The sequence below is a fragment of the Podarcis erhardii genome (assembly GCF_964252035.2).
Source record: "Podarcis erhardii genome assembly, chromosome: 13".
Taxonomy (NCBI): domain Eukaryota; kingdom Metazoa; phylum Chordata; class Lepidosauria; order Squamata; family Lacertidae; genus Podarcis; species Podarcis erhardii.
Window position 1 is genome coordinate 482981 of NC_138502.1, and position 23576 is coordinate 506556.

The following is a 23576-nucleotide window of genomic DNA, read 5'->3' on the forward strand; positions in this document are numbered from 1 at the left end:
CAGCATCCAAAACGAGCGTTTAATGTTGTCCACACAAATATATAGCCCTCTGCCCAAACACCCCTGATGGCGTCTCCCTGGCTCCAGCATCCACACGGCCAGGCCCCCTTGGGAGCCTGTGACACGTGGGAGCAGGGAGTGGGGTGTGCAATGGGGGCATCAGCTCCCCATAGTGGGAAGGAAGGCAAACAGAATTTCTTAAATATTTACACACTGAATAAAAACTCCACAGAGCTGGCAGGGACGTTAGGAGACGATCCAAAGGGAAGACAGTTATGCTTCGGCCTCGACACCCCAAAGACGGAAGGGCCCCTCCCCGCAATGCGGACACGGGGGCAAACGGGCCCCTTTGCCCTCCCACCCCACATAAAGGGGGCTCCGCTGTGCTGCACCCTGTTAAAGTCTTCCAGTTGGCCATGGCACTGCAACTCAGTTGCTCCCCCTGGTGGGATGCAGGGAGTACTGCAACTCAGAGGGATGCCCTCTCTGGTGGATGAGAGTGGTACTACAGTGGTAATAAAAACTGGGGTGGAGGGGAGTTTTAAGATGGGGGAGAGGTAAGGGTGGGGGGCTTCAGTGCAAGGTGGGGGGACCACACTACAGGATTAAAAGGGGCAACTTCAGTTGTGGAGGTCTGAACAGCACACAAAAAGGGAATTGTGGTGGTGTTTTTTTTGGGGGGGGGATATATTATTTATTCTCTTAACACACTCCCACCTTGTTACAATCGTCTCAGCCCCTTTTCTCACACGCAGAAGATAAAAACTTTTACAAACCCTCCTCCGCCTCCTTGCCTGCCGGCACGCTAACGCCACCCTAGGCTAGGGGTCAACTACTCAAAAGGGCTGGGGTACACCTAGGGAGGAGGGGGAGGGATGTTTCGTGGGGGTCCCCCTCCTAATCCTCTCTGGGGAGCCCCCAGGTGGGTTCCACAGAAGTAGCAGCAGCAGCAGCAGCAGCTCTGGAGGCGAGTCCCTGAAATCACCCGGCGGGGAGCAAGCCCGGCCACTGCCGGCGGCCCCGATCCCTATGAGCTGCTGGCGGGCGGAGCGGGGCCCTCGTCCTCAGTCTGGCGGAGGCGCTGCTTCTTGGCCCGGATCTCGTTCATGGCCTCCTCGATGGAGCGCGTGTCTCTCTTGTTGGCGACGGGAACTGCAAGGGGAAAGGGATGGGGGACGTCAAGAATTCGCCAGCCTGGCAAAGATCGACCTCTGAGAGAGGACTCTGCATTTTCTGCTTTTATTCAGGTGGGTCTTTTTCGTATCGTTATTATGAAAAAGGCTTAATAAAAGGCGGAGAATCGCCCAGCCCAACCACGAAGGCCTAATTCAGCCCACTCCGAAAAACACAGGAGCCTCTCAGAGCACGCATTGAGAAGGTGGAGAGAACACCTTGCTGGTGTTCTGGACTACATTTCCCAACACCCGGAAGGCCCACCATGTTCTCAATGCCCCACGGAGGACCTTAAGGTCCATAAATAGCAACACCCTAGAGGTCTCTAAGGAAGCCAGACTAGCCTCAACCAGAGCCAGGGCCTTTTCAGCACTGGCTCCAGCCTGGTGGAACGCTCTGTCTTGAGACCAGGGCCCTGCAGGATCTGATTTCTTTTTGCAGGGCCTGTAAGACAGAGTTGTTCTGCCTGGCCTTTGGCTTGGAATCAACTTGATCCCTCCCCCCTCTTTCCTTTTTCCTTTCTCCTTCCGTGATGGAACTCCTATTTGGGGACTTCCCTGGCTTTTTTCTGGCCGACGTAGGACCAGTCTGGATAGTTGGCCTTGGTGAAGACTTGGCGTTTTCGTCCCCAAACAGTTTTTGATTTGAGTTTCTACTGAAATGAGGCTGCATTTTAATGTTGTCTTTTAATCTTGTTTTTAAGTTGTATTTTAATCAATTGTTTTATACCTGTTGTTAGCCGCCCTGAGCCCGGTCTTCACTGGGGAGGGCAGGGTATAAATAAAATTTATTATTATTGTTGTTACTATTACTATTATTATTATTATTATTATTAATGTCTGTTCTAAAGCTCCGTCTGCAACGCTTTCCCTCCTCTTTCCATGGTTTAAGAACATAAATACATCAGAACAGTCCCTGGGAACAGGCCCAAGGGGGGCCATAGACCCCAGAATCTTGTTCTCACAGTGGCCAACCTGGCGTCTCAAAGAGAAACCTGCAAGCAGGATCTGCGTGCAAGAGCATAACCCTCCTATCATTTCCAGGAACTGGTACTTGGAAGGATCCCTGCCTCTGACTATACAGACAGAGCAATAGCCATTGCAGCTAGCAGCCATCAATAGCTCTCTCCTCCTCCATGAATCTGTCTAATCCTCTTTTAAAGCTCTCCAAGTTGGGGAGTTCCACAGTTCAACTGTGTGCTGTGTAAAGACATTTCTTCTTTTTCTATTAATAATATTTCTTAAATACGTATACTGCCCCATATCTGTAGATCTCGGGGCGGTTCTATATCCCCCCCTTAATCCCTCCTACACTACCCTCTTTGCTGTTTTTCCTATCACAAATCCGTATCCTTATTTTCTGGTTGTTACAAGGGATATAGCTCAGCCGACTAGAAGTCGGTGCCGTTAATAATAATAATAATAATAATAATAATAATAATAATAATAATAATAATATATTTATACCCCGCCCATCTGGCTGTGCTTCCCCAGCCACTCTGGGCAGCTTCCAACAGAACACTAAAATACAATAACCTATTAAACATTAAAAGCTTCCCTAAACGGGGCTGCCTTCAGATGTCTTCTAAAAGTTTGGTAGTCGTTGTTCTCTTTGACATCTGGTGGGAGGGCGTTCCACAGGGCGGGCGCCACCACTGAGAAGGCCCTCTGCCTGGTTCCCTGTAACTTGGCTTCTTGCAGGGAGGGAACCACCAGAAGGCCCTCGGAAGAGGGACCCCGGTGTCCGGGGTGGAGACGCTCCTTCAGGTCTACTGGGCCTTTGAGGCCGTTTAGGGCTTTCAAGGTCAGCACCAACACTTTGAATTGTGCTCGGAAACGTACTGGGAGCCAATGTAGACTGGTGTTATGTGGTCTCGGCGGCCGCTCCCAGTCCCCAGTCTAGCTGCCTCATTCTGGATTAGTTGTAGTTTCCGGGTCACCTTCCAAGGTAGCCCCACATAGAGCGCATGGCAGTAGTCCAGGCGGGAGATAACCAGAGCATGCACCACGCTGGCCAGACAGTCCGCGGGCAAGATAAGGTCTCAGCCAGTAGGGATTCAGAGAAAACCACACTGGAGCAAGAAAGAAGAAACCTGCGCTCCAAAACACTGGGGGACGGACCAGGGATTGTTTCCCGCGGCCTTAAGGATTCTTGAGGGATAGCACCCTGTGCACAGCCGGGAGTGCCCTGGAGGGGCGAGGGGCCAGTCCAGGCTGCTCTTGCTGCGGATGTCCCTCTGGGTGTGGGGGAGCCAACCAGGAGAATCAACCCACCCCCTGCCGACTCACCGCAGCCGTAGGCCTTGTTGGCCTCCATGGTGTGCGCGGCGTCCTTGGCAGCCACCTTCCCAATCAGGTGGCTGTATTTGTCCTTGTAGTTGGTGTTGGGGTTGACCACCGTGGGGCCTTTCAGGGCTTCCTCTTCCGCTTGCCGCTGAGCCAGTTCCTGCGGAGCAGAAGCCATGAAGGGGCGAGAGACAGAAGGGAATAATCAATAAAATAAAATTTTATTTATATCCCAACCTCCCCAGCCGAAGCCGGATTCAGAGCGGCTAACAACATCATAGAATCATAGAATCCTAGAGTTAGAAGAGACCACAAGGGCCATCGAGTCCAACCCCCTGCCAAGCAGGAAACACCATCAGAGCCCTCCTGACATATGGTTGTCAAGCCTCTGCTTAAAGACCTCCAAAGAAGGAGACTCCACCACACTCCTTGGCAGCAAATTAACGTTAAAAGTAACACAGCGTTCTAAAATCAATTCATTCTAAAATCAAATCAAAATCAAATCAAATTAATGGAAGCGGCTCCCAGCTCCACACCTGCCCACCCCACGGTGCTTGGAGAGGGCAAGCGATTTGTCCCCGTAGCCAAATTTATGGGGTCTGCGTGGTGTGTTTGTCACAGCGGCTGCTTCATCCTGGACCCCTCCATCCTTCTTTTCACGTGCCGCTCTTCCTCCCAAGATCACAGGGAAGAGGGTACCTTTTATCACATGTGGTGGACCTGCCCCAAGGTGAAAGACTTCTGGGAGAAGATTTAGAATGAATTGAAAAAACTGTTGAAATATACATTTATTAAGAAACCAGAGGCCTTTCTTCTTGGAATAACAGGTTTGGAATTGCCCAAAAAAGATGTTAGATTGTTTCTGCATGTCACAACTACAGCTAGAATGTTGCTAGCTAAGAATTGGAAATCACAAGAAGTCCCAACAGTGGAGGAATGGCAGATGAAGATGATGGACTTTTGGGAGCTAGACGAAGCTTACTGGAAGAGTCCGCGACCTGAAGGAGGAGGAGTACCAGGAGGAATGGATGAAATTCAAAGACTATTTAGTTAAATATGTTAAGATAGCTTCATTGGAAAAACTTGCAAATATCAGATAGGCTTAGGATTTAAATATGTGATGTTAGAAAATAATATGTTTAAAGTCAAAATGAAAACAAAGAAAGATGTTCAGTGATTAAGTTATTTTTATGAGAAAATTGGTTTTGGAAAACTGTTACAATGATATACACTGAAATTCACCCAGGGGGATTTGAGGAAGTCACTTAACAATGTTACTAAGATTGGATTAAGTACCGTTAAGATGTAGGTTTATTTAAATTTTTTTTTTTGAAAACCAATAAATTTTTTTTGAAAAAAAAACCCCAAAAAGATCACAGGGAGGATTCCGGCATGAAAACACAACATCTGGGGAACTGCCCTGAGACCTTTGGGTGGAGATTAGCCTGGTTACAGAGGAACGTTTTCACCTGGCGCCTCAAGGTGCATAACGAAGGCGCCAGGCGGACCTCCCTGGGGAGAGCATCCCACAAATGGGGAGCCACTGCAGAGAAGGCCCCGTTCTCGTGTTGTCGCCCTCCAGACCTCTCATGGAGGCGGCCCACACAGGAGGGCAGAGTTTGGGCCGGTTCTTATGGGGAGAGGCGGTCCTTGCGACGTTGCGGTCCTTTACAGGCTTGAAAGGTCGAAACCAGCACTTTGAACGGGGAGCCAGCGCAGTCGGGCCAGGGTGAGTGTCGTAGGATCAAACCCTCTTGCAACCTGGCCACAAAATCCTGCAGCAGCTGACGTTTCTGAACCATCTTCAGAGGCAGCCCCACATATGCAATCTAACCTAGAGGTTACCAGAGCATAGGCAGAAGTGAGGCTGCCCCTGTCCAGTTAGGGGCACAGCTGGGCCACCAGGCAAAGCTGAGGGAAGGCCCGCCAGGTCTCCTGGTTATCGATCAACAGCAATGGATCCAGAAGCATCCCAAAGCTAGGCACCCGCTCCTTCAGAGAAGGCCACCATTGAGCTCAGTACTGCCCAGCCACTGCAGTCTGCAGCCCAGCGGCCTTTCCTTCCCCTCAGAGAAATGCTAAAATGCTGCAGACCAGAAGAAGTGGAGGACAGTCCACCTGCCGCTGCTGCCAGGAGAGGCAGAGAAAGGCCAGGGATGTAGAGGTGCAGATATCCAGAGTGTGGGGGTTCAGGTGGGATTGCTATGAGGAATGATGAAATATGGAGCAAGGCATTGTGTCCGCAATGAAAGCATTGCGCTGACTGGGTTTGATTCATTGACAATAGTTTCTGATCAAATCCCACAAGCCTCTCCACCTCTGCCATTTGCTGACAGGCACGCATAAGCATTCTAAACACAGGCCAGTTGCTTCATCAGGCATCCTCAGTACATAAAGAAAGTAGGTCACTTTGATGTAGTTTAATCTTTAGATATTTCTTAAGGGCCAGGAAGAGAGTTCACCAGGAGATGGCAAATACTGCCATCCTGTCTCTCCCGTTTATTCCTCTTTATGACCTCCGGGGTTTTGCTGAACGCATTCCTCCTTTTATTCCTATTTTATTTACTCTGGACTACTACGCATGCTCAAGTAGGAAATAATTTCTTTGTAGTTTTAACTTTAACTTTGTCCCATGTGGGTTTTTTGAAATGCTCAGAGGAAATCTGATTGGTTCTTACGGACACTGTGTAAAAAGTTCTTTTGTGAATAAAACGACCTGGGCCAAGGGGTTGGCAGGATAATTATTATTGACACTTCCTCCCAGAGTCTTGCTGGTCAAGCCTTGTGTGTGTTCTATTAATCAGAGTCCAATCCTTCCTTGTTTTGGGAACGCTACACAGGGAGTCCCTTGGGAGATGTTCTGGCTGCTGGGCCCGATGGCTGGACATCTCAGGAAAGGATGAGGCAGCAAAGAGAGTGCAGGAGGAATCCTTAAGCAAAGAGCATCTCTTCTCTCTCTCTCCTCACAGGGACCCATGATGGAAAACCCACAAGCAGGATCAAAGCATTCAGAGCATCCCTCTCCCACCCTAAATAAACTGGTATTTAGAAGCATAAGGTAAAGGTAAAGGGAGCCCTGACCATTAGGTCCAGTTGTGGCCGACTCTGGGGTTGCGGCGCTCATCTCGCTTTACTGGCCGAGGGAGCCAGCATACAGCTTCCGGGTCATGTGGCCAGCATGACTAAGCCGCTTCTGGTGAACCAGAGCAGGGCACGGAAACGCCGTTTACCTTCCTGCTGGAGCAATACCTATAGATCTACTTGCACTTTGAGGTGCTTTCGAACTGCTAGGTTGGCAGGAGCAGGGTCTGAGCAACAGGAGCTCACCCCGTCGCGGGGATTCGAACCCTCGACCTTCTGATCAGCAAGCCCAAGAGGGTCAGTGGTTTAGACCACAGCGCCACCCGCGTCCCGTATCCCATATCCGCCTCCAAATCCAAGTTTCTAATGTTCTTATGTGCTGGGGTGTCGATCTCTGGTTCTGCAGGTTGCAAATCCCTCAAGGAGCACCCCGGGGTGGCGTCTCCTCCGAGGGTGGCACTGCAATCCTTGCCCGACAGCCCCAACCCTGCCCCCCTAGAGGAAAGCTGCCCACCTTCAGCCGGCGTTTCTCCTCGGCCTGCTGGGGGTCCCACTCCTCCCCCCGGCGGTAGGCGTCCAGCTCTTCGTCCGAGGGGGCGAATTCCTGGAAGAGAGGCGGGCGAGGCGGTCAGAACAGGAACACGGCCTCTCCAGGGGGCGGAGAGGAGGAATGGGGAGCGACCCCCACGAGGGTGAAAGGGGGACAGCGACGGATCTCCCACTTGCCTTCTTGAAAATCATGACGTATCGGGACTCCTCCTCGTCACCAAAGGAGAAGGAGGTGAGGCCTGCGACTTCTACCACGTCGTGCCTACAATGGGAATCAGAGAATTGCGCCGTTGGGAGGGGCACCAAGAGTCATCTAGTCCAACCCCCTGCAATGCAGGAATCGCAGCTAAAGCGTCCCAGACGAAGGGCAATCTGCCCCCTGTTTATTTTATTTTATTTTTTAAATAATATTTATTAAAGTTTCAAAAAAAGTTACAAGAATAGAAACAAAGAAAATAAAAAGAAACAAGAAATACAAAATACAAAAAAGTAAGAACAATTAAAAACAAGTCAACCTTTCCATATCTTAACTTTCATTTGCTTGTTTCCCTGACCTCCTCACACCTCCCTTTTTTTGTATTCTAGTTCAATTAGTTATTTCAGCAAATCCTTTCCATTTTTGCTTTTATCTTAATAATTTATCTTAATATATTATAACTTTACATTCTCACCTGTTAATAATCCATCTTTAAATACTCCTTTATAACATTACTGCTAATGCTACCACAGCAGCAAGGATCCTGATTGCTAAGCATTGGAAGACACAAGATTTACCCACGCTGGAGGAATGGCAGACGCAGTTGATGGACTATATGGAACTGGCCGAAATGACTGGCAGAATCCGAGACTTGGGAGAAGAAACAATCGAGGAAGACTGGGAAAAATTTAAAGACTATTTGAAAAAACATTATAAGTTGTATGAATGTTAAAAAATGGACTTTTTAGGAAATTCTAGCTTCAGCAATTGTAAATTAATGAAATGGAAATTAAGGTACAAGAAGTCAGAGGTGGAATAATGAAATAACTTTATTATGTTTAAGCTAAAACGTATAAGATTTGGGTTACAACACTTTGGAAACTAGGTAACATGATAAAATGAAAGATACAATAAGTTTTGAAATAAGTTAACAAATTGCTGATGTTTTGTATCACAGAGAACGCAGGGTTAGGAAGATGCGGGGAAGTCCACTAGATTTGCTGAAAAAAAAGATTATGGAAATTCGCAACTTTTCTATTTTATTTCTTATATCTGTCTTTTATTCTTTTTTTCTGTATTTCATAAACTCAATAAAAATATTATAAAAAAAATAAAAAAATAACATTACTGCTAAAACCACATAACTTCATTCCAACATCCTTCTAACATTCCTTAATTTTACAGTATTTCTGTAGATAGTCTTTAAATTTCTTCCAATCTTCTTCTACCGATTCTTCTCCCTGGTCTCACATTCTGCCAGTCATTTCCGCCCGATCTGCCCTCTGTTTAAAAGCCTCCAACAAAGGGGAGGTGAACACCTTCTGAAAAAGCCTCTTCCGGTGTCAGAGGGCTCTTGCACTCAGAAAAGTTTTTCCTGATGTTTAGTCAGAATCTCCTTTCTTATTATTAATAATAATAATTTATTATTTGTACCCCGCCCATCTGGCTGGGTTTCCCCAGCCACTGTGGGCAGCTTCCAACAAAGATTAAAAATACATCAAAATGTCACACATTAAAAACTTCCCTGAACAGGGCTGCCTTCAGATGTCTTCTGAATGTCAGGTAGTTGTTTATCGCTTTGACATCTGATGGGAGGGCGTTCCACAGGGCGGGCGCCACTACCGAGAAGGCCCTCTGCCTGGTTCCCTGTAGCTTTGCTTCTCGCAATGAGGGAACTGCCCCCTCGGAGCCGGACCTCAGCGTCACTTGAAGCTTCCTCCATCTTCCTTGCAAATGCCCTTGAGATATTTGAAGATGGCCATCATAACTCCTGTCCTCCAGGCTAAACACCCCCAACTCCCTCAACTGTTCCTCACAAGGCTTACTTTCCAGACCCTTGAACCTCTTGCTCCAACCTCCTCTGCAAACATTCCAGCTTCGCAACATCCTTCTTAAATTGTGCTGCCCCGAATTAGACATAGGTTTCCAGGTGTGGCCTGACCAAGGCAGCAGAGAGGAGTGATATGATTTCCCGTGATCTGGACACTAGACTTCTAGTTGATGCAGCCCAGAATGACATTCGATTTTTTTGCTGCTGCATCACACTGTGGGCTCATGTTCAGCTTGTGGTCCACCAGGACCCCTGGATCCTTTTCACATGTGCTGCTACTAAGCCAGGTGCCCCCCCCCCCCGTATTTGTGCATCTTGTTCTTCCTGCCTAAGTGCAGAACCTTACATTTGCCCCTATTTAAATTCATTTTGCTAGCTTGCACCCAGTTCAGGCAGATTCAAGGGTAAACCATATGTGGAACGAGTCTGCCCCTCCGGCTTGATGGAGGTAGAAACTGTCTCCCATGTCTTGTTATGCTGCCGTTTCTATGGGGATATGCGCTCGGTATTTATCTTTTTTTAAAAAAAATAATTTTTATTAAAGTTTCGACAAATTTTATAATAACACAGAAAATAAAACAACACAACAACAAACAATAAACAATAAAAAACAAGGATCAAACAAAATTAAAAAGTTCAATTCTTAGTTTCATACAGCTTTCTTTCTGAACTTCCTCACATCTCCCTTTTCTGTATTCATATTTCCAATTTAGTTTCAGCAGATTTTTCCTCTATTTTAACTAATTTAGTGTATCTTAATTTCTTTTAAGTTAACCATTCCTACTGCTATCCACTCATCTTCTAATCTCCCATCCTTAGGTTAACTAAACTGTAATTACAGATAGGTAGCCGTGTTGGTCTGCCATAGTCAAAACAAAACAAATTCCTTCCAGTAGCACCTTAAAGACCAACTAAGTCAGTTCTTGGTATGAGCTTTCGTGTGCATGCACACTTCTTCAGATGCATGCACACACACTTCATCTGAAGAAGTATGCATGCACACGAAAGCTCATACCAAGAACTGACTTAGTTGGTCTTTAAGGTGCTACTGGAAGGAATTTGTTTTGTTTAAACTGTAATTCTTTTACTTGTTGCTTATAAACCATCTTTGCACATTCCTTTCAGCTTTGTCACTAACGTTCGGTATTTATCACTCCTGTTATACAAAAATCTCCAAATGGGTCTGAACTTCAATGTCTAAAACTCCTGGTAGAGGACAAGGATCTAGAGATCACGCTCAGGGTGGCCAAATTCTGTGCGACTGCCATAAAACCTAGGGAACAAGCTGCACTAGTAAAACGATTAAGGTTTTAAATGACAATTTTAGGTTATATTTTAGTGATCAAGATTTAATATGTATTTTTAACTGCCGCTATATCTGAATTGTCTCCGTTATACCCAATTGCAATTCAATGTATTCCTGTTGTGTTTCATGATTTTCCGGATATTGTAAGTGAGCTGGAACTGGTCTGCGACCGTAATAATAAAAATTCGCAATTCACCCAGTTCTCCAATCTGTTCAGGCCGTCTTGAAGTCGGAAATCAAGCCAAGGTCAGGTATGCTTCACCTGGAGGCTGGATTTCACCTGCACCTTTTCCCTTCCCTGCCCCCCCCCAGTGGACTCACAGAATACTGCGCTCAATCTTGTTCATGGGCCGGAACTTCTTCTTGGTCTGGCTGCTATCTTGGATGAAATCGGAGACCTCCTTCTCCATCTGTATGGCGGGGGAAGAGAGAGGAAGCTGTGAGCAGGCCAAGAGGAAGCCAGGGTGGTCCCTGGTCCCCACCTGGGATTTGTGCCCTGTGGGGGGGGGAGCGGGGGGGGGGGCAGAGGACGCACCCGCTTCCTGAACTCGACTTTCTGCCTCTTCTCTTGCTCTTGAAGCTTCTTCAGCTGTGCTGTTTGCTCTGGGGAAGGGAGAGAGAGAGGGGGGGGGGGAGGAGAGATACGATACGATAAACTTTATTGTCATTGTCCCATACAGAACAATGAAATTGAAAAATCTACATAAAACATTCAAAAACCAACAAGCCTGATATCCCAGCTATCCCAACCTGGTTAGCCCCCTAAAAACTCTGATACTCCATAATTAAATACAATATACTCCCATAGAGACTCCTTACACTGTGTTTAAAACCAAAATCGCATTTGGGTAGAAACTGTTTCTCAGGCGGCTAGTCTGAGAACCCTGGACCTTCTTCCAGAAGGCAGAAGCTGAAAGAGATCATTTCCGGGGTGAGCACTATCCTGCGCTATCTCTGCCGCTTTCTTACAGCACCTGGAAGCGTAGATTTGATCCAAGGTGGGAAGAGGGCACCCAATTATTCTCTCTGGAGTCTTTGCAACCCTGGACAGCATTGTTTTCCCCCCGACGGTGCAGCTCCCAAACCACACACCCAGACCATAAGTTAATACACTCTCCACAGTACAATGGTAAAATGCCATCAACAGGTCCTTTGAGAGATTGTTTTTCTGGAGGATTCTCAGAAAATATAACCTCTGCTGTGCTCTCTTCATCAGGTCTTTACTGTTTTCTCCCCTGGTTAGGTCATCTCTCAACTCCATTCCCAGAAAGGGGTGCGTGAGTGGTTTGGGGGATCCCAGAAAGGGATCACTTGCTCCTCGTTCCAAGACGGCAGCCCCTTGGCCAGATCCCAACTCACTCAGGGGCAGGGACAGCCCTGCGGTTCCCAATGTGGAGCAATTTGATTTTTAAGGGGGGCAATTTGAGAATGAGTTATTAATGGCCTTTCAGGCTTCATCCACGTGAATACCAGTTCACTTTCTGAATAATAAGAATTACCGTATTTTTTGCTCTATAAGACTCACTTTTTCCCTCCTAAAAAGTAAGGGGAAATGTGTGTGCGTCTTATGGAGCGAATGCAGGCCGCGCAGCTATCCCAGAAGCCAGAAAAGCAAGAGGGATCGCTGCTTTCGCTGCACAGCGATCCCTCTTGCTGTTCTGACTTCTGAGAAATTTTTTCTTGTTTTCCTCCTCCAAAAAGTACATGCGTCTTTTGGTCTGGTGCGTCTTATAGAGCGAAAAATATGGTATATGTCACAGGAGGGGGCACCAGGATTTTAGAGAGGGTTAGGTGGGGCATGGCCCAAAAAAGGTTGAGAACCACTGGTCCAGCCGCTTGCTAACTGAGAAACCGTAGACCTTCCAGCTCTCCAGGAGTTCAGTTCTACAGAAGGAAATGGGGAGGAGAGTCCCACTGGATCAGGCCCACCAGGTCCAGTCTCCCACTCTCATGGCAGCTGACCAGATGCTCTGACCGTAGAAGCCCCAAAGCAGGGCATGGGGGCACCATTCCATGCTGCCCCCTCCTGCAATTCCCACTAGGCAATGCTACCCCATCGTGGAGGCAGGATGGAGCCTTTGTGGCTACTAGGAGCCCTTGAGATGCTTCTCCCTCATTCCTACTGTTCTGGGGGGAGAGGGGGCGGGCAGGTGTGGGGGACTCCCTGGTCCTGAATGGGGCAACTGTGCCCCCGAAGGACCAGGTGCGCAACCTGGGAGTCATTCTGGACTCACAGCTGTCCATGGAGGCGCAGGTCAATTCTGTGTCTAGGGCAGCTGTCTGTCAGCTCCATCTGGTACGCAGGATGAGACCCTCCCTGCCCACAGACTGTCTCGCCAGAGTGACGCATGCTCTAGTTATCTCCTGCATGGACTACCACAATGCGCTCTACGTGGGGCTACCTTTGAAGGTGACCCGGAAACTACAACTAATCCAGAATGTGGCAGCTAGACTGGGGACTGGGGGCGGCCGCCAGGACCACATAACACCGGTCCTGAGAGAACTGCATTGGCTCCCAGTACGTTTCCGAGCACAATTCAAAGTGTTGGTGCTGACCTTGAAAGCCCAAAACGGGCTCGGTCCAGTAGACCTGAAGGAGTGTCTCCACCCCCATCGTTCTGCCTGGACACTGAGGTCCCGCTCCGAGGGCCTTCTGGCAGTTCCCTCCCTGTGAGAAGTGAGGTTACAGGGAACCAGACAGAGGGCCTTCTCGGTGGTGGCGCCCACCCTGTGGAACGCCCTCCCACCAGATGTCAAGTAAATAAACATCTGACTTTTAGAAGACATCTGAAGGCAGCCCTGTTTAGGGAAGCTTTTAATGTTTGAGGCATTACTGTATTTTAATATTGTATTGGAGGCCGCCCAGAGTGGCTGGGGAAACTCAGCCAGATGGGCGGGGTATAAATAATAAATTATTGTTATTATCTTCTTTGACTCCTGAGGGAGGGAGTTCCACAGTCTCTCTGTGCTGCGTGAAGACGGATTTCCTTTCCTCTGTCTCGAATCTCCCAGCATTATTCAGCTTTCTCGGGTGCCCGCGAGTTCCCATGTTAGCAGAGAGTGTCCACTTTCTCCAGGCCCCTCAGCAACTTTCTAAACGCCTCTCGCGTTTGGCCTCTCGCTTGCCTTTTCTCCCAAACCCCAAATGTACCATCCACTCTGCAAAACCACAAAGCACACTTTATAATCTCAAAATACAGGACAAAAACACTTGCGACACTCAATGAATGTTGTACTTGAATCTTGTTTTTTAAGCTCTCGGGTTAAGAACTTAATTGGTTCCGGAGGTCCGTTCTTACCCTGAAACTGTTCTTAACCTGAAGCACCACTTTAGCTAATGGGGCCTCCCGCTGCCGCTGCCAGAGCACGATTTCTGTTCTCCTCCTGAAGCAAAGTTCTTAACCTGAAGCCCTATCTCTGGGTTAGCGGAGTCTGGGTCCTGAAGCGTCTGTAACCCCAGGTACCACTGTCTTCTAATCAATTGTTTTTATACTTGGTATTAGCCACCCTGGCTGGGGAGGGCAGGGTACAGAGGTGCCTCGCAAGACGAAATGAATTCGTTCCGCCAGTTGCTTCGCCTTGCGATTTTTTCGTCTTGCGGAGCGCGGATTCCCTGGGTATTAACGGCTTTAAGAAAAAGGAAGCAAACCCGCAAGACGTTTTCGTCTTGCGAAGGAAGCCCATGGGGAAATTCGTCTCAAGAAACGGAAAACCCTTTCGTCTTGCGCGTTTTCCGTCTAGCGAGGCATTCGTCTTGCGAGGTACCACTGTACAAATAAAATTTATTATTATTATTATTAATTCGAAACAAAGATATCCAAAATACAAAACGAAACACGATCAACGCGGCCAGGGAGAAGCCGAAGGTCTCCTGTGTATCCCCCCTTTTTCATTTCCCCTTTGGGGTCCCTGGCCAGCCTCTGGGAGGTCAGGGGGCCGGGCTATGGGGAGCCCCTTTGGGCCTCATCCGGCTGCAGGGCTCTCCTCCTTCTGCTGGGGGGGGGAGCCAGGGGGCAGCTGGGATCGTGTGCCCCCGGCCCCCAATGACAGCGGGCCTTGCAGGGACGGAGGGGGCTCCAGGGTCATCTAGCCTGACCCGCGGCCACCCTGACGTCACCCTCCCGGAGCTGCGCATGCGCCCTGGGGCCTCCCCCCCCCCGCCTTCCTCACCCTTGGCCCGCTTGGCCTCCCGGTCGCCCAGCGCCGGCGGCGGCTCCATGGAGCTCAGGATGGAGCCCAGCAGGTCCAGCTCCGCCATCTTGGCCGCCCGGTCGGGAAGCCCCGCCCACCGGAGCCAGCGCGGTGACGTCACGACGGCGGCGGCGGCGCCTCGCGGCGCTGACGGGAAAGGGGCGGGGCGAAGAGCTCTTAAAGGGGAAGGAACCCCCGCCCGCTCTACCGGTTGAACTTCTGCCTGTTGGGGCCAGCGGCCTAGGCCGGGGGGCGGGGTCCTCCGCTAGCCACGCCCCTTCGAAAGGGGCTGTCGGGAAAGGGGCGAGGCGCCCTTAAAGGGGAAGGAACCCCCGCCCGCTCGAACTTCTGCCTGTTTGGGGGCGTGGCCTAGGTGCAGGGGCGGGTCTTCCGCTAGCCACGCCCCTTAGGAAGGGGACTGTCGGGAAAGGGGCGAGGCGCCCTTAAAGGGGAAGGAAATCCCACCCGCTCTCCCGGTTGAACTTCTGCCTGTTGGGGGCGGGGTCTTCCGCTAGCCACGCCCCTTAAGAAGGGGACTGTCGGGAAAGGGGCGAGGCGCCCTTAAAGGGAAGGAAATCCCACCCGCTCTCCCGGTTGAACTTCTGCCTGTTGGGGGGAGGATCCCTTGTGGGGCTCCTTGGGCGTGGCCTATGCGCAGGGTCTCCAGCTAGCCACGCCCCTTCGGAAGGCCGAGGTCTCTGCCCCGACCGGCCTGCATTGGGGAAAGGGAGAGGCAGCCTGGCGCAGTGGTTAGAGCGCGGAAGGAGGGCGAGATCAGGGCCCAATCCACCCGCTCGTTTTTTTCCCTGCCAGCCAGGCGCCTCAATAGGGAGGCAGCGATAATCCCCCACCCCCCTTTGGAGAGCTTCGTCCCCAGATGTTGTTGAACTACAACTCCCATCACCCCAATCTAGCAAGGCCAGAGCTCAGGGATGATGGGAGTTGTAGTCCAACAACATCTGGGGACCCACAGGTTGAGAACCGCTGGCTGTAGGCAGAGTCCCGGGTGGGCGACGAGCCTCGCTAGGAGCGTCAGGGAAGTTTCTGAGTTCCAAGTGCCCTGGACGGCTTTGAAAGAGGGCTGGACGAGGCAGGATAGCTGGGGGGTGTGGGGGGGGAGTAAGACTCTCGATCTCAGGGTCGTGGGTTCGAGCCCCACGTTGGGTTAGAAAAAAATCATCTCTGCCTTGCAGGGGGTTGGACTAGAATCAGTGTTTCCCAACCTTTGGTCTCCAGCTGTTTTTCGACTACAATTCCCATCATCCCTGACCACTGGTCTTGCTAGCTAGGGATGATGGGAGTTGTAGTCCAAAACAGCTGGAGACCAAAGGTTGGGATCCCCTCCAGCTCTACGATGCTAGGTCACATTCATGGAGAAGATGGCTATTGGAGGCTCCCGGGCAGTGATGGTCCCCAGTCCCAGGTGCTGGAACCCACAGGAAGGTAGAGGGGCTCCTGCTGGCCATGGGGGAGACCAGGAGGCTGGACTCAACAGGCCCCTTCCCCCTCTTCTTGCACTTAGGGTAGCCTTGTGTGATGGGGGTGGACCACATCCCCCCATGCCCACTGCCATGCTCTCCCTGGGGCACCTGAGAGGGCACCAAGACCGGGAAGGCCGGCTAGTGCATTTCAGGCGCCGCCAGTCTGGGCTGCAGCAAAACCGCTTCCCCCAAAGCTGCACAGAACCCACGACGCCATGGGGGGGCTGAGACCTAGCAGAGGGGACATGTGCCCACGAGGAAGGCAGTATCTGCTAAAGGCTAGCTTGACCAGCCCCCTTGAAGCCCCACCACCCGCAAGAAAACCCCCCTCGCTTGCAGGGCTGTGTACATTTACTCCAGAGTTGACCCCACCGAGCGAGTTCCCCTGTGGAAGATGGCGGGGGGCTTTCCTTTGGGGTATTTGCTCGACCCCCGTTCAGTGCTGGGTCCCAGGCGGGCATTTGGGCAGATCCGGGTGCGGCGGTGGGCTCTTCTCCTGCAGGGCGTGAGGAACCTTTGGCGCCTAGGCTGAACTACAGTTCCCACCCACCCCTACAAACACGGCAGCCATGCTGGGAAGGAAGCGCCGGGGGAGAGGGTCTTCCCAGACGCGGCCCTTGGCTGTCCCTTGTGAGAACAGGAGGGGGGGGTCTCCATTAGGGGCCCCTTGGCCTCATCTGGCAGAGCTCTTCTCCTGCACTGATGCTGAGCTCCTCCAGATGTCAGCGAACCAGCCGTTGTCCTTAGAAGGAAAGCTTCTTCCACCCCATCCCACCCTCCAATCCGACCTGGGTGTTCTCCGGGCTGACATGCAATTGCCCATTCAGACATGCAGCAGCTCAGAGGTTTGGATCTTTGCAGATGGAACAGAAAGAGCCCTGCAGAGAAGCGCCGGAGGTCTCACCACGCAAGGACTCCCTTGGGCACTGGGGGGCCCTTGGAGGTTTTTAAGCAGAGGTTGGGTGGCCACACCTGTCAAGGATGCTGCAGTTGGGATTCCCGCATCGCAGCGGGTTGGTCTGGATGACCTTTGGGGGTCCCTTCCAACTCCACAGTTCTTTTTCTGTGGAAGGAAACGAACCTGGGCTGAAGGAGGGCTTGGGCGCTGAGAGTGGCTAGTTTTTAAGAAGAGGTCAGGACTTTCTGCCCCGTATTTCATAATCCCAGACCGATAGAAAAAAGGCTTTGCTAATGGACAACACAACTGAGGCAGCAGCTTATTTAAATGCAACCTCACCGACATGTGCACAAATGCAAAAAAACCACACAAATGTTCTTGTTAAATTTGGATGGGAAGAGAGCCATTGACCTCTCGCCCCTTTTGAATGTGGAGTCCGTTTCCCGGTGGGGAAAGCTCCCGGCTCCTCTTGCTTGGTCCCAACGAAGATCCCTGAGCGATTACGGCTCTGCACTGCCGCCCTGCAAGTTTCGGATCGGCGCAGTCCCTGCTGTCCAGTCCTCCTAGGCCACCCTGTCCGGCCCGCCTAGGTCTTCTGGCGCCCCAGAGGTGGGGCAGCGCAGCCCGTTGCCAGCAGAGTCCGAACCGTCTCGGCCACGCGGGGGAGACCCTCCTCTTCTAGCACGTGGTGGGGGGAGCAGAGAGACTCCTGAGGGGTGGGGGGCACGGGAGGGGGGGGCAGAAGTTAGCAAAGGCAGGCGGCGCTTCTCTCAGTAGGGCAAGCCAAAGGAGGACGGCCTGGCCAGGTGCCGCTGACCGAGACGGCCTCCCACATCTGCCCGGCTGGACACAGAAGCCGGAGGAAAAGTGACAGTGCGCTGCACACATCTCCCTTTGCAGGTGGGAAAAGGTGTGCATGCGCACATTCGAGGTCAGGGTGGTGGGTTCTGCAGAGGGGGTGGAGGGAGGGAGGCTTTGGGACACACACCCCCCCCGCAGAACTACAACTCCCAACCGCTGAACTACAACTCCCACCAGCAAGTTCTGGCTGCCAGACCGCAACCCGCACCTACCCCATAACGCAGATTGCAAAAGCAAACTTGCTCCCACCCCACCAGCGGTTACAGGAAGGGAAAAGTACAAAGACAACCCAGAAGACGAAGGAGGCGGAAGGAAGAAACAAAGGCCGCTGCTGCTGCCGTCGTTTGGAAAAAAAAAAGAATTCATTTCTTGGTATTTTACAATGTACAGGAGTCGAGGCGAGGAGGAACAAAACACAAAACGCAGGAGCCGCCTCTCAAGAAGGAACAAAAAAAGCAAGAAGAACACAAATGCAGAATGTACAGCAGTCCTTTTTTTTTTTTGGTGGGGTGGGGAGACTGTGAAATAAGGGGGGGGGGAGACAACAACCCCAAAGCCCTTGAAAAAGATTTTTGGCCCCCCCCTTGCTCAAGAGAGGGGGGCAGGCGATTGATGGAGAGCACCAAATATTTACAATTCTGTACATGCTTAAAAAGACCCCAATTTTTTTCCCCTTTACATTACAGTATTCCATAATCTTCTTCACTTCAAATATATATATATATATATTTATATATTTATATAAAATATATATGTATAATTTAATATATTTAAGGCAGCGGAGATGGGGAGCGAGACTAGAAGGGGCTGGAATTTTGACTGCAGCCGTCTCTAGAAAGAGGAGCCGCTTTTGCCCTGAATTAAGGCGATTCCTGTCACCTGTTGAAGGCCTCCCCCCCCCCACAACACCACCCCGGACTTGGGGGTGCACCGTGCCAGAGAGATTATGGGGTGGGCTGGAACACAGCAATGCCCCCATCTCCTCTTCCCTCCATGGGACCTTCAGAAATTGCACGTTTGGATTAAAGGAAGGGCAGGAGTGCGAGTCCAGAGTCGGGTGCCCCCGGTAAGCCCCCAAAAGGGAAGAGGTCCAGAACAGGGAACCCCAAAAGGCTTTGGGGGGGGCAAGGGCATTTGAGGAAGAAGTGGCCTTTAGCCCACAAACCGAGATGCCCCAGGACAAACTTTGGGGTGCGAAACAGCCGAGCCCCTCAAAGGTTTGCCAGCGCAGGGGAACGGGCAGAAAATCTGGGGTAGGGGGTGACATTTGGTTCAGAGATGCGCTGTGTGTGTGAGGTCAGGGGCAGCAAAGACCCCCCAGTGTCGGAGTGGGTGGGCCAAGGCTTTAGGACCGCCTAAGGTTTTTTTTTTGGGGGGGCTGCTAGTGCTCCCTTGCCGCACGCACCCAACTCCCCACTGCAGGCACTCGTGAATTAGTGCAACGCAGTTTTAAGTGCATGTGAACCGAGGGGTGGAGGAAGTTGGCGGCTCCCCCCCCCTCCCCCGGCCAAAATACGGCCCCCCGAAACACCTTTCGCTAGGGGAACAAGGCACAGAGGAGACCGAACAGTGGGTGCCAAGGGGGGGGGCTGCCCTGCACTCCCCCCTGCTCCTTGGGCCTGGCAGAGGGAGCTAATTCTGACTGGGGAGCGGAGAGCTATTATTATTATTATTAAAGGGGGGGGGGAATTGCAGGGATCGCTGGCCTCGGGGAAAATGGTTTTTGTCTGTGTCCCGCTTCGACTGCACTGCTGACACCTGGACTTCCACCTCTGTGCAAATGCAGCCTGGGGAGTGTGGGGCACGCACCCTGACCCACATCTGGAAAACCTGTTCCTGCCTGGTGGGGGTGGCCGGGGACCCCCCCCTGCCCGCCCGCTCAGCAGCCGCAGAGGTTGCGATAGGTGAAGTAGAGGAGGAGCATGAGGACGACATAGAAGACGCCAAAGCCAGCGAGGTGTTCGGAGAGGGCGGGCGGGGCGAGGGGCCTGCCCCCCCCGGGGGGCGCGGGCGGTGGCGATGGCAGCGGCAGCAGGGCCTCAAGGAGGCGGAGCAGGCCGCGGACGTTGCCTTGCAGGAGGGCGGCCACGTCGGAGGCGGAGCAGAGAGAGACCTGTAGCAGAGGGGAGAAAACACAGAACACACAAAAAAACACACCGGTAGCACACAGAGGAAGGTTGGCGGCCTGCGGGTGGGGAGGGAGGGGGCTCAGAGTCTGCAGAGAAGGGCAGCTGGACCGGAAACCGGGCCTTGTTTGGCCGACGGTCACCTTGAGAGCCCTGCATTGCAGCGGGTTGGGATGGATGACCCCCCGGTGTCCCTTCCAGCTGTGCCATTCTATGATCCTGTGGAAGATGGAGCCAGCTGGCTTTCTACTGCCCCAGAGGGCAGGATCTGAACCTACGGCTTCAAACGGCAAGGGAGGAGATTCCAGCCAAGCGCCAGGAATAATGTTTGGGCGGCAAGAGCTGTTTGAGAGCGGAACGGACCCCCTCGCAAACTGGCGGGCTCTCCTCCCTAGAAGGTGTTTTAAGCAGGGGTTGGGTGGCTGCCCGAGCCGGGGGGTTGGTCTGGATGACCCTTGGAGGTCCCTTGCAACTCTAGGGCTCTGAGTTGTACTGGGGAGGGAGTTGGGGGCAATGTGTGAGCAGGAATGGAGAGAGAGAGAGAGAGAGAGAGAGAGAGAGAGAGAGAGAGAGAGAGTGTTGTGCAAAAACAGGGCTTGGGGGCCATTTCTTAAAGGAGGGTCTTCCTGTGTCCCCCCCCCAATCCTCCCTCCCCAGCAGGCACAAGCAGGCAGCAGCACACAAAGACCCCCACAGAAGCCCAACCTCACCTCCGGGAGCCCCAGCTGGCGGCAGGCGGCCAAGAAGCTTTCCACGTTCTTCCGGCTTTTGATGGCGTTCAGCTTTGGCTGTTTCAAGAGGGAGAGAGAGAGAGGTCAGCTCAGCAATGCCCAAGGGGAGGGCTACCCGCTTGGCACGCAGAAGGTCCCGGGCTGGGCTGGCGGGGATTCTTCTCTGCCTAAAGTCCTGGGCAGCCACTGCTGCCGGCCAGTGCAGACAGTACTAAGCTGGGTGAAACAATGACCTAAGGCAGCTTCTTGCAACCCCTCGGGCTGGGCAGACCTGGTCTAGGTGCCCCTGGGGCCGGAGCATCACCTAGGGGGGAGCTCAGAGGCGAGGGGGGGGTGCCAGGAGGGAACTGGGATCCAGTGCCCATTCGTTTTGTTGAACCAATCAAACTTAAGTAGCTTAAACCGAATTTTGAATCAGCAGCAATTTCTACCGTTTTGAATTCTATTGTTATAAGTGGGGCGTAGAAACAAAACTGCTTTTCTGAATTATGTCCTTCGTAGGGGAGGGAACCAGGCAGAGGGCCTTCTCGGTGGTGGCGCCTGCCCTGTGGAACACCCTCCCAGCAGATATCAAGGCAATAAGCAACTGTTTTACTTTTAAAAGACACCTGAAGGCGGCCGTGTTTAAGGAAGTTTTTAATGTCTGATGCTGTATTGTTTTTGATATTTGGTTGGAAGCCGCCCAGAGTGGCTGGGGAGACCCAGTCAGATGGGCGGGGTATAAATAATAAATTATTATTATTATTATTATTATTATTATTATTATTATGTTTATGTTTATGTTTATGTTTATGTTTATGTTTATTATGTTTATGGGTCCAAGGTCTTCCTGATTTCTGATTCTTCCGGCCATTTTTGCCATCAGGAACACAAAATGTTAATAATGGGGGAAATTTATAACTTATCTTAAAGACCATTGTAAACATCGTTAGTAGGACTGGAATAACCCTTGTAGTTTCATGGTGAATTTTGGATATAAGGGAGATGTGAGAGATTTGTATTATTATGAAAGATGTAGGAGGAAATGTTTAACAATAGGACTCATAAAGGGGAGGAGGGAATAAATAATAATAATAATAATAATAATAATAATAATAATAATAATAATAATTTATATATATCCTGCCCATCTGGCTGGGTTTCCCCAGCCACTCTGGGCGGTTTCCAACAAAATACAATAACCTATTAAACATTAAAAGCTTCCCAGAAAAAGTCCAGGAGACGCTTGTTTTTATGTTGCATGCTGGATATGCGATTGGAAAACTCTTAATTTGCAAAGCCAATAAATTTATATAAAAAAAGAGTTTATGGGTCCTTAGGGGGCAGCTTGGGAGCCCCTGATTCTTGTGGACTTGGGGGTCTGGCAGGCTCCCCGACCCCAAAGGCTCACCACAGCCGGGGAGGGAATGTGGATGAAGGGCACGGCTCGAGGGCGCAGGTGATTCACCAGCTGGCAGAGGACCACCCCGTTGGCCAGCGCCTCGCCCAGGTCTTCGGCCAGGGTGACGTTCAGCTGGGACTCGATGGCCTGCGGGGAAGAAGGGGAGAGGAGGAGCAGTTAGGCCAGGGATAGAGGGCCCCCTGGACACCCACCTCTCAGCATCCTCTGGAGCTGTGTGCCACTAATGCTGGTCAACTTTTACCGGGAGAGAGTAAGAACTTACAAAGGGCCCTGCTGGGTATGGCTCAGCGTCCGGAGAGCCGGCCAGATCAGGCCCCTGGGGCGCATCGCTGCCTCTGACTGGGGAGGGCAGAGCAAAGCCGCAACATGCCTCCGTTGCTGCCCCCTCAAGCCATCCCCGCTTACTCCATCTTCAGCCGCCTTCTGCAATGTTTTACAGGCGCTCCCCACCGACACGGGGGTAACCCCATGCGTTTCGGTGAAATCACGTGTCTTTGAATCACTATAGAGAAAGCCAACACCCTCGCAACGCCTTTTAGAGATGCTTTCTGCCCACTCCTGAGCTGGGCACGATTCGAAGGCGCCTCAAACGGTTGCTGCCTGCATTTCTGAATGTTTCGTCTGATGTGTTAACAAAGCCTTTAAACCGCTTCGACATTTTCTTCCTCAAACATATAAAGCGGCATAGGATTTTGCAGTCATACCTCACGTTACGTCCTGTGGCGGGCGACCCGGAAGTACCAGACAGGATTACTTCCGGGTTTCGCCGCTCGCACATGCGCAAAAGTGCCAAATCGCACCGCGCACCAGCGCAGATATGGCGCTTCAGGTTGTGCTCTTTTCATGTTGCGAACGGGCCTCCGGAACGGACCCCGTTCGCAACCAGAGGTACCACTGTATTTCTCTTATTTTTATTCTGCATTTTCCTTTTTGATTGTGCTCCTGTGTTGTGAGCCGCCCTGGGAGGTATGGGTACAGGGCGGTATACTCGCTGAGCCCATCACAATCCTAATGCGAGGTTTTGTTTACAGTTCAGCCGCCACGAGATGCGCCCCCTTGGAAGCTGCTTCCTCCTGGCTTTTGGGGGTCTGTACCTTGCGCAGCTGAGCCACATGCTCCCTCTCGTCCTGGGCCTGTGATCCAGCACGCAGCCTCCGCTGGTTCCTGAGCTCAGAAGGGGAGAGGTCGGGCGAGAAGGAACCTGGGGAGGAAAGCTCAAAGCCATCAGTTTCTCATTCAGAGGCTTGGGAAGAGCACCAGGTCTTGCCATGCAGAAGGACCCAAGTTACATCCACTTCGTGCCCCTCACAGTTTCTGCCCTCCTGAAATTAATGGGGGGGGGCTGGATGGCTGGATGGATGTGGGGGTTACTCCAAAGCAGGCAGCAGGGTACCAGAAGCAGGAGAGCCAGTGTGGTGCAGTGATTAAGAGGGCTCAATCAGGACCTGGGTTCAAATGCTCCTAC

General features: G+C 51.5%; 2 protein-coding genes across 4 annotated transcripts in view; both read right to left on the minus strand.

Annotated features, from left to right (window-relative positions):
* Nucleotides 1-14748, minus strand: SPAG7 (sperm associated antigen 7). The gene is made up of 7 exons (XM_081835820.1): nt 14592-14748; nt 10957-11024; nt 10743-10831; nt 7266-7350; nt 7054-7143; nt 3462-3618; nt 1-1152 (listed from the first exon to the last, which is right to left on the minus strand). Exons 1-7 carry the CDS (start codon nt 14677-14679, stop codon nt 1028-1030), a joined length of 702 nt encoding a protein of 233 aa, XP_081691946.1. The 5' UTR covers nt 14680-14748; the 3' UTR covers nt 1-1027.
* A 2635-nt stretch (nt 14749-17383) lies between these two features.
* LRCH4 (leucine rich repeats and calponin homology domain containing 4) overlaps nt 17384-23576 on the minus strand; it is a 68721-nt gene continuing 62528 nt past the window's right edge. For 2 of the 3 annotated variants that reach the window (XM_081835703.1, XM_081835704.1), the window contains exons 15-18: nt 23206-23312; nt 22100-22237; nt 20689-20766; nt 18196-19965 (exon numbers count right to left, since the gene is read on the minus strand). In XM_081835703.1, coding sequence (XP_081691829.1) covers nt 19732-19965; nt 20689-20766; nt 22100-22237; nt 23206-23312 — 557 coding nt within the window. In that variant the 3' untranslated portion in view covers nt 18196-19731. Of the gene's footprint in view, nt 17701-18195; nt 19966-20688; nt 20767-22099; nt 22238-23205; nt 23313-23576 lie in introns of those variants that run through there. The other variant, XM_081835702.1, reaches the window with a different exon arrangement.